General features: G+C 44.9%; 1 protein-coding gene across 1 annotated transcript in view; it reads left to right on the forward strand.

The window, feature by feature from the left end:
- Positions 1-10,108, forward strand: part of ISM1 (isthmin 1, angiogenesis inhibitor) — a 33,484-nt gene extending 23,376 nt beyond the window's left edge. The window contains 4 exon segments of the mRNA XM_009700209.1: positions 1,379-1,646; positions 4,702-4,845; positions 7,649-7,738; positions 9,439-10,108. Of these exon segments, the coding sequence (XP_009698511.1) occupies positions 1,379-1,646; positions 4,702-4,845; positions 7,649-7,738; positions 9,439-9,956 (1,020 nt within the window). The 3' untranslated portion in view covers positions 9,957-10,108.
- Positions 10,109-10,854: the final 746 nt, after the last annotated feature.

The following is a 10,854-nucleotide window of genomic DNA, read 5'->3' on the forward strand; positions in this document are numbered from 1 at the left end:
GGTTTTGCTTCCCATGTCACACTCCTCTGTGGATCACAGGTAGCTGAAGAAACACGGACACTCATTTCTTTCTCTTTCTTGTGTGTGTCTTGTGATTTTGCTCGTAACAATTGTATAAAACTAACCCTTTTATCCAAAATGCAAATCCATAGAGCCATGTAAATGACTTTTAGCGTAATAGTACATTATTCTGTTTTTCCTGGCTTTACACAACCCAATTTTCATGGAGTACTGTCTTGACAAACTTTGTGACTCTGTAAAACATGAAGAATACCTCCGTACCTATTAAACCTTGCAGGTGTATCTGATAGTCACGTCTGTATCCTGGTTGTTTAGCCGGTCCAGTGTGATCACTGAGCCACAGCAGCGTGAAGTGGCAGAGCATTTGTCTGTGGCCACGCCATGCTTGCATGACTCTCAGAGCCAAGGTTTCTGATGACTAGTTCCTCTTTCTACCTGTTTATAGCCACCTATGTGCACGCACACTATTTATTCAAGAGTTTCATAATTACACATTGTTCCACACAGAAAAGGAGTAATCAAGGGTTGTTCCTATGCAGAATTATGATTGTATTCATGATGTCTGTGAGGGAATTGGGCAGCAAACTTTAGATCTTGGCTCTGGGCTTCTGTAGAAACTGTAAATGGGTTGTGTATCAGCGTACTCTCCAGCACAGAAGGAGGACCTTCTTCAGAGGGCTTAGCAGCAAGTGACACAGCGGTGGCTGAAAGAGCTGGTGGCTCTCATCACCACAGAGTGTGATTTCACATAGCGGTGACAGCCCACGCCATCGCGTGATGGAGACGCTGGTGCTGCGGGGAGGGCCGTGCAAGGGGCTGGGCTGAGCTGCTGCTACCAGCAAGGCAGGTGCAACCCCGGCAGAGACCCTGGGCTCTGCGTCTTCCATCTTCGCATGCTTGGACTTACGTAGCCCTCTCCTGAGTCAGCCCAAGTCCTTGGAACGGGCTCTGCGCACTGGTGTGCCTCATGCTTGCCTCAAATTCAGCCTCAGCGTAATTAGAGTAACAGATTTGGTTTCCTTTTTCCTGGTCATCTATGCTCAGGTTTAAACATCTTTAAAAGGCAGAAGATTCGGCTGCAAAGGTTCTAGGCACACCATGGGTTATTATTTTGTGTGGGATTTTTCCTAGCCTGTGTTCCAAGGTCTGATTCAGCGGAGGTAGCAGAAGGAATCGCTCAGCCACTGCCTACCTCTGGGCTCAGTAATCCGCATATGGTTTACAAGATGCAAACCCTACGGTATTACACAGCCCCTTTGCAAAGCAACACCAGTCGTTTGTCTTCACTGTATAGAAAGTTTCCCACCGACTAGGAGGAGACCCTGACAAAAAGGCGGGTCTGTTTTGAATCCCGTAGGTTACCATTGAAGTGGTGGATGGCCCCGACACCGACACAGACAAGGAGCTGCAGAAAGAGAGCAGCAAGCCTAGCTGGCCAGTGCCATCGCCTGACTGGAGAAACTGGTGGCAGAGGTCCTCCACCTTGACTCGCATGAGCAGCGGTGACCAGGACTACAAGTATGACAGCACTACTGAGGACAGCAACTTCCTAAACCCTCTCGGTGGGTGGGATAGTCGTGCACCCGGTCACCGGGCATTTGAGTCCAAGGAGCAGCCAGAGTATGGTAAGCTTGCGTTCCAGGCCTCTTATGGGCATCTTGGGATTGTAAAAACGAGTTTGGAGGAAATGAGAATGGTGAGGCAGCGCTGACAGGAGGCCAAGCAAAATAGAATTTTTCAACATGTGGCTTTTGTTCATCAGCTTTTAAATACAAATCTGTGCAGATGCACAAGCAGTACTGTGGTAGCTGCATTCCACTAGTAAAAGTCTATAATCTTGAAAATCATACCAGTTATCCCATAAGAGGACCTTTTTTTAGTCCTGAGTGTACTTTTTTTAAAAGCAAGGGAAACAAGGTCTCATATTTATTTTTAGAGTAAGGAGAAGTACAAATTTAGAATCGTGCGGTGGTTTGGGAACCAAAATATAATTATTGGATAAATAAGCAGATCTAAAACGTGATAGTATTTGGTGGATACACAAATAAGATGAATTATGTTGGTGCATGTGTGGGGAGTGGCATATGCAGCAGGAACATTGTGTATTTGCGTGTGTAATTCCCTTCCAGATGTGTCATGGCGAAAACAATTGTTTTCAGCTTGTGGTATGAAACAGTTGCAGGAACTAGAAACAGAGAGGAGCTGCAGTCATTGCCTGCCCCAGCGGGCTGTAACTGTCCCCGTGGGAGTGAGTCGAGGGAGGTGAACCAATACCTGCGCACAGGTAGCTCAGAGCCTCTCAGATGTAAGTTGTACGTAAACACAGAAGATTTTTAGTTAGAGCAGGGTTTCAAAGCCACAGTACTTTTACCCTGGCACTTCTATTGCGTTCCTTGGATACTGCAGAGTGGCTGTCATGCACTGATTCAGTCTTATTTTTCCCCTGTTTTGGTTAACTTTAAGTCCTAGAGCCTTAGCAATTGAGAGTGCCTTTTTTTTGTGGAACAGCGTACTTAAACACATGCATATGTATTAAATTTTGTGGCCAGAAGATTAAAGTCTATCCCTTCATTTTGCACCTGCATTTATTTGTGGGCACACTTTATTGGCAAGAATTGATATATTAGGTAGTTATTCACCTAGGTAAAATAAAATTGCTTTCGCAAGTAATTGCGGTAGAATAAAAATAATAACAGTTACAAATATAAAAATAGGAAGAACAGGTTGAGCTCCAGCTGAAAAATCTAACGTGATATATTTAATAGTAGGTACTGTGTGCTTCACAGTGCAGTATAAACACTAGGTAGATAGGCCTAAAAATTGTCCTAGAGCTCTCTGCTGTACACCAGAGCACCCTACTAATTGGAGAAGAGTCCTGGCCTTCTGACTAACCTAAAATGTTGTGAGCCGTTGGCGTGGGCCAGGAGGATGCAGCAGCAGATCCTGCCTGTACGGGGCTTTTATGCTGGTTCCACCCATTGACCCGTTCCACCCGCTTCACGGCTCGATCTCCCTCGTCCTGCCCCTGCCAAAACGCGCCGCACGGCTCTGCCCTTCCCGGGCCTCCCAGGCTAGGCTCTCGGACAAGCGTTGCACCTGCTCACCCTCCCTCTTCCTGGCCAGCCATGAGGGGGGGAAAAAAATCAGAGCTGGGAAGGAGAACAGGGGCAGGGAGTGAGGGCCGTCACATTTTCCTGAGATGTCGTACACCTCTTCAGACTGTTGTAGTGCCCGCCTGTTGGCAAATCCAGAATCGCGAGTCTTTGCACATAGACCACATTCCCACCCACGTCACACCGTGGACACCTGATTCAAGTGTGGTGGCTTCCCAATCAGCGGCAGTGTAAGAAAAGGAAGAGAAGCACATAAGGTCCTTGCCACAAGGAGCTCACATCTAGGCAGCTTGCTACGGGTGAGATATATAACCTTCCCATACTCCTGGCAATAAATGTTTAATAGCACCCCACAGAGTTGTCATCAGTCATTACATATGGTACAAATCAAATTACGTGTTCTGCTAAGCAGCTCAGGAAGCCCACAGACAGCATGGCAGTGCGGGGGGGAGCGGGAATCGCGTGTAGCACAGAGGCAGGGATCTGTCCCTGTGTCTTGCCTGTACATATGTCTTCAGTCTATAGCTGCAGAGCAGGGCTGGCTCGGGATCACTGAACCTGATCATGCCGTGCTAGCGGTGCTGGTTTAACCCAAAGGAGCAAAGTTCTGATCACAGGGTCAGTTAAATATCTCCTGTAGGTTGCAGAGCAATCCGTTAAGCCAGACGTTCCCTAGCAAGAGACAACGCTCCGCCGGGGAGGCCAGTGGGCAGGCAAGAAAACGGGGATTGTTTCCTGGGCTCCGTTTGGTGGTCTTCACAAGGTGGGATGGGCAACAGCTAGCTAACTCGGCAACCAAAGGAGACTGGTTCTAAGGGGTTTAGGTACTTACGGTGGCACTGAGGCACGGTGGTGCAGACTTGGTGTCGTTTGCCCTTGGCGGTCTACTAGAGGAGAATCAAGTTGTGTTTCGTTTTCAGAAGGTTCCTGCTAGTAAAGAGTCAGATTTGATGTTATTTAATAATGCACATGAAACACTACAAATTGCATGTTGTTCCGGGTGCAAGATGCATATGTGGTTCTCTATATTCATAGCAGTATTCCTGTAATATGTTTCCTGTTTAAGGGACTGAAAAACAGAACTGCGATTTTTCACAGGTGACCCTCAGCCTCCCATGGGCCAACATTCACTATGTCCTAAAAATTAATTGAGTATTGATGTGCTATTGCTGTCTGTTTTGAAAAGATGAAAAAGAAAACTTAATTTGTCCTGTGCCAGATTAGTCTGTGGTCAGAAAACATATTCCTGTACACAGGGAAATTATGTGAATAGATGTGTATTGTTAGTTCATGACCCAGCTTTGTAGCTGAGGATTCTCAGCTGCCAAAAGGTCAAAAGAGAAAGGAAATATTTTTTCAAATAATGTTGCATGCATTTCCCTGAGGAGCATCAAGTGCGAAAACTGTTTAAACAGCAGGCTTGGGCCTGGCGTTTAGCCCAAGCTTCAGGTAGAGACATCTGGATTCCATTCTTGTTTTGCCTTCTTAATAAAAAACACTACACAGTAGTTTTGGGTAGTAGGAGTTTTGTTTCTTCATTTCCTTCCTCATCTTTGTTCTTACACAGATTATATTGACGGTGAGGGAGACTGGAGTCCGTGGTCCCTCTGTAGCGTCACCTGCGGGAGTGGCAATCAGAAGCGGACGAGGTCCTGCGGGTACGCCTGCACCGCCACCGAGTCGCGGACCTGCGACAGGCCCAACTGCCCAGGTGTGAGCGCGGTCCCGCGACCTGCTGTCAGAGGGGAGCGGGGAGAGGTGGGGGAGGCGGCGGCGGGGAGAGCCCTCCTCTACACAAAGGCCAGGGCCTGTTTCTTCCCCGGCTAGGTAAGCGTTTCGGTGGGAAGAGACACGCTGGTTTTCAAGGCCATTTACGAAATAGCAGGTTCTTTGCTAGTAATAATACACTGCTACATGCAGTCTTCTGTCCCCTGGAACTTAAAAGACAAATACAGGCTTTTTTTAGGCTACGGCAGTCATTTTTGTGCACGGTACGTTTTGTATTCCAAAGGGTGTAATCTACTCTCTTGAAACAAATTTGTATTAATTTTAGAATTTCAAAACGGCTGTGCTGACTGTTACCTCAGCGAGCTCGTATTTTGCTGTGCGGTGAATGGGCATGCCTGTGTGCTGAACAAATAGCTCCCCTCCAGTTATATGGCTTTTAAGTTTTGTGCTTAATGTATGTCGAGTTGCTTTAAGACTCCATGTGTATTAGTGCGAAAAAAAAACCTTTAAAATACCTGCTTTGCGTTTCACTCCAGAGATTTTGGGTTCATTGGGCATTAAGCTATAGAATTTCCTGTCCTAGAAAGCCAACGTTAAGTTGGAAATGTCGTCTCTGTTTCATTACGTGTTGCTTGATAATTGGAGAATGATAAAACAGGAATTTTGGTCCCGCAACAGCTGTGCACAATGGGATGAAGCAATGTATAGTTTTGGCTTGAATGCATTCAGAAAATACGGCCAAGGAGCCTTAGCTTAGCTCCTACCCGTCTACCGGCGTTGACGTTTAAATGCCGGCAACGGAGGTGGCCTTACCATCATGCGGTTTTCGCTTTGGTGAGAGCAGGGCTGAGCACTCAAACCTACAGCATAAAAATGTAAAGCTGCTATGGAAAAACTTTCCCATGATGTTCTTTAAATGCTGCTGTGTGTTTGGATTTAGGCAAGTTTGTAATGCAATGATGCAGGAGGTGCCACAATGCATGGGATATGTGCAATTTCATTACTTCCTAAGATGGGAGAGAAGTAAAAACACATGTTGTGGTGGTATGCATTTCACTGAGTTTACTTAATGACTCAGAAAGGCAGAAATTCTTAAACTGGAGGTCAGGTTTTTTTGATGGGAAGTGAAATGTCAGCAGTGCTGGAGAGAAGACGGAGGACCCTCAGTGAGAGAGTCGGAGAGAAGTTTCTCGTTCGCAGATAGATGTGTGCACCCACTGCAAGGTAATGGCTGCTAGGCAGTTCAGGAGAGAAATGTTTCCGGATGCTCTCATACATCCTAAGACCTCAATAATAAGGGGTTAATTCCAGAAGAAAGCATGTAGCCTCCAGTTATATTCTCCAGTATTTATTACCAGCTAGCATCAAACAGTGGCAAACTTGAAGGAATATATTAAGTCATATAACAGACCCCCAACGATCAGCAAGCAAAATATATTCACTCTTTGAGGCTGTGCTGACATTTTTAAAATTACAAGGGCAAAGCTCGGCTTCTGCTGTTTGTAATTCCAGCAGTGAATTACTGCCTTGTAATGGGTTCTTGGGTATCTATTATTCCGCATCTACTGCTGGAGTTAAGGCAAAACCCTATGATAATTTTATTGAAAAGCGGCCTGAGGCTGTTTTGAAGCTTTGCAAGCCACTATTATGCCCCAGTTCAGGAGATCAGGAGAAAGTTCATTGGCAAGAAGATGCATGGTGAACAGACTGCATTATTAACCATATAGTTATCACGTATTAGAGACCTTTCTGCTCTCTTTGGAGGTCTTTAACTCGATGGAGAGGAAAAAAACCACACCAAACCTGTTCAAATACTTCTTTGAAGAGACATTTGTTTTAAGGCTAGGTGGCACAGAAGCATTAGGGAAACATTAGACTGGTAGGTAGGCTGAACTAAAGCAGCAATGAAAGGATGTTTGCTTTGGCAAGATCAATTAAGACATTTTCTGGCACTCCGTGTTTCTCTCTACTGATAGCAAACACTTAACTGGAGATTGTTGGAAGAGCCTGATATTTTAAGATCCTGTTATTTGATTGCTATAGGTGGTGGGGGATGGGATCGATCGGAGATGATATTTGTCTCTTGCCTACTCACGCCTTTCACTCCCGAGCATTGGGAGAGAGCAACAAGCACCAGTCATCTTGTAATAGCATCATTCTTCCTCGTGCTTCCTGAAAAATGGTTGCCCACATACGGACATGAACTTATTTGCCCATCTTCAGGCGTGTCGCTCTGTTTCAGAAAGTGGCACAAAGGCTGTCTCCTTTAGACGTCACATTTTACCCAGGGCTGTAGAGCTTCCACTGGGACACTTGTTTTTATCTTGTCAGTCCCTTGTGATACATGCTCTGGAGAAGACGTTGGTCACATAAAGCTGACCAGGTGGCTGTTGGTGAAGTGTCCGCAAAACTCCTGCCTCAAATACTGGCAGATGCTGGCACGCCTTGCATCAGGAGGAGGAGGAGGAACAAACTTGGTTTCCTCGCTGCTGTCCCTGCACTGGGTTCATAAAACTGACCAGTTTGTTGCTTAAATATAATCTAAGCTCTAAAACTTGAAAACTTGTGACCTTTGGGCTAAGCTAATTCTTTATCTTCCTAACACCCCGGATTCCTTGGTCATTAGACTTTTAAAGGAACGCTCCCTCCAGCAGCACCTCGGATTACTTCCCTGCCCAACAAAAGGACCTTGCCGAACTGGGGAAGGAGGGGATGACAGGGCGGCAGTTGATTGCATTGTGTGTTAATGGGAAAACACCACCACCACTAACACGTGTTTGTCTTAGGGATCGAGGATACCTTCCGGACAGCTGCCACAGAAGTCAGCTTACTGGCAGGAAGTGAAGACTTCAACGCTACCAAACTGTTTGAAGTTGGTAAGCAGCCTAGTCAATCTTTCAGTAATAGATAAGAGACTTCCTTAGATTTTCCTGTTTGGCATCTCACTGCGGGACCAAGATTTTGAGTTTACCATTAAAAATGTCAGTAATACTGACCATCTACTTATCTTGCTTAAGTTTATGCTCTGAACCCTAGCTTGCTCCTGTCATAGAATCTTTCCTCTCTTAAGTCTTAGCAAGTTTCTGTGCTTCTTTCACTGTAAAATGGTGCTTCTCTGTCCTAGTTCAGAAAAGAGCTGTAAGGCTCCACACTAATGGAGGGGGAAAAAAATCAAACACCATTTAACATTTTGCTGAAATAGCCTCGAACGGAAGATACTATAAAAGCATTTTACGTACAGCTATCACATAAAAAAAAAAAACAGGCAATGACATTTATGAGTATGCATAGCTTTTATAACTGTGTGTGCTGCAGTGGAGCTAGCCACAGCAATTTTATAGGGCATGACTTGATACTAATTTATCTAAAACTCAGTCCAACCTCTATAATGTTCTGACTTCATCCTTCCAATGAAACCATAGTGTGGTCACTCTTGGACACTGGCTGGTGGACTAATTGGATAAATAATGTAATCCAGCACCCCTCTCCTATGGTGGTAGAGCACGATAGTTAATGACAGCCGGGATAGGAGTCTTTAAGGAGATAGAAAAACAGGACACAGATCACTAAGTAAATATTTTGCAAGAATGTTTGCTCTGAGAGTTTTGGGTCCCAGTCTTTGCCTTACTCCAGAGTCTTGTTAAGTAAATGTGGAGCAAGATGTGCAGGGGTTTTTTTGAAAGCCCATAGCATGATACAGACACCTTAAATGATGTTTTAGGTCGGAGACGTTTAACTGGCTTGTCCCAAGACTCTTGCAAAATAATAAAGTGCCAGTATTAAGTATGCTGCTAGTCTATAAATCTCTTTAATCCCAGCTATAAGTCATGGCTTTGGTGCCATTAAATCCTCCTCACGTACAGACACTCTGATATCATGTCACATATGCCCTTTCGGAATCTGAATGACTTTTGGCTGCATTTGCCAGCTAAGATGTCAGTCTCCACATTTGAACTACAGCTGCTTGAAATACCCCTTTGGGAAGACGGAGACCAAGTAGGAAAAAGTATTTGTTAGTTAAAAGAAAGTCTGAATTAGGGCTTAATATTGAACTTCAGAAAAAGTAATCCAGGCCTTGCTTGCCATCTTGGTATTTCTAGCCTCATGAGAAACTTCATCCTTCAGCAGCTGAATCTGCTGTTCTTACAAGGCGAGTGTGTGGACTAGGGGTTCGAACTGGGGACTGCCTCAAATGAAATCACTGTGATTTCCCTGCTTCAGTTCTGTCGCCTGCAAACCCACGACGGTGTCTCTTGCTCTGCGTAGGGATATCTGCAGCTTAATTAGAATTTGCCAGGTAGAAGAAACGTCAAAGACTCTTACTGGCGTGGTGCTGCACTATAATTGAGACTAGTGTTGCCTGAGGCCCTCAAGCCAGTCACACATGTGATTTCTTTATCTGACAAGACAGCACATTAACACATTGCAGGCAGGGAGGCAAGCTTTGACTGCCCTTTCTTTCTTAAGTAAAGCGCTGGTGCTGAACAGTTAGGCTTTACTCACTTGTTATCACTGATCACGCGAACTGGGATGCTGCATAATGTATCTTAAGTTTCCATTTCCTGCCCTTAAACAGATACTGATAGCTGTGAAAGATGGATGAGCTGCAAAAGTGAGTTCTTGAAGAAATATATGCACAAAGTGGTCAATGATCTTCCCAGCTGCCCATGCTCCTACCCCAGAGAAGTAGCATACAGCACTGCTGAAATCTATGATCGAATTAAGAGGAAAAACTTCCGCTGGAAAGATGCAAGCGGTCCAAAGGAAAAACTGGAGATCTATAAGCCCACTGCACGGTACTGCATCCGCTCCATGCTCTCTTTGGAAAGCACAACGCTTGCAGCACAGCACTGCTGCTATGATGATAACATGCAGCTGATTACCAGAGGGAAAGGGGCGGGTACGCCAAACCTGATCAGCATCGAATTCTCAGCAGAACTCCATTACAAAGTGGACATTCTGCCTTGGATTATATGCAAAGGTGACTGGAGCCGATACAATGAAGCGCGGCCTCCAAACAATGGGCAGAAGTGTACAGAAAACCCTTCAGACGAAGACTACTACAAGCAATTTCAAGAAGCAAGGGAATACTGAGAAGATTTTTCCTCCTCTTCAGACACAAAATAGCATTTGTTTCCTGGATGCCAAAGAACTGATACCAGCTGCTGCATTGTCTCCTTGACAGGGGTTGACCAGTTTCTTTCTAATGAATGTATATAGTTGTAATATAATACATAAGTATTTTTCATAGTGTGTGTAATTTATAAACACATATCTCTCTATCTCACACACCTATTTTTACAGACAAACATAAAACTTGTCCTGGTAGGATTTTATACTGCAATAACGTTCATTTAATAATGTGCATTTCATTTTATTCCCCAGCTGTAATGTAAGGCAGGGACACACACACACACACAGAGCTGCCATCACCATCAGGCCCCAAGGCCCCAGCTGAGCAGGGCACATATTTAAAAGTTGTTATAAACAATAGGATTGAAGAATGTACTCTTCCATATGGGAATCGTTTACAAGATTAATGCACCTACAGCATCAGTTTTCTCTATAATTGATGTCATGACTAGTCATATCTAAGGGTAATACTCAAAAGTGAATACAGACAGTTACTAGCCATTTTTTCTTGGAATTCTTCCTGTTACCTTCTAGCTCAGGTCTTTGCAGCCCACCTGGGGTAGGCTTGCAGGGAGACGTAGCTGCGGTTTTCCTACGGACCAGAAAAAGTCCCGATGCAGTGGTTCTGCAAGAGTTACAAACAGCCCGCTCCTGGAGATGCCTCAGATATGGAGCTACCGCTGCCAAGGCTTAGGTCTTATGCTGGGGAGCAGATCTTCAGGACAGCTACCTGTAAACTAAGTATGCCGTAAGTCTTTGGAGGAGTGAGGCCAGAGAAGGAAACCATGTCAAAGGAAAAAAAATAAAATCACAGTTACTTCCCATTTTTTAATATGAAGACTGTTTAGGTCTGCTTGTT

This window comes from Cariama cristata, unplaced genomic scaffold, assembly GCF_000690535.1.
Source record: "Cariama cristata isolate BGI_N322 unplaced genomic scaffold, ASM69053v1 scaffold1320, whole genome shotgun sequence".
Taxonomy (NCBI): domain Eukaryota; kingdom Metazoa; phylum Chordata; class Aves; order Cariamiformes; family Cariamidae; genus Cariama; species Cariama cristata.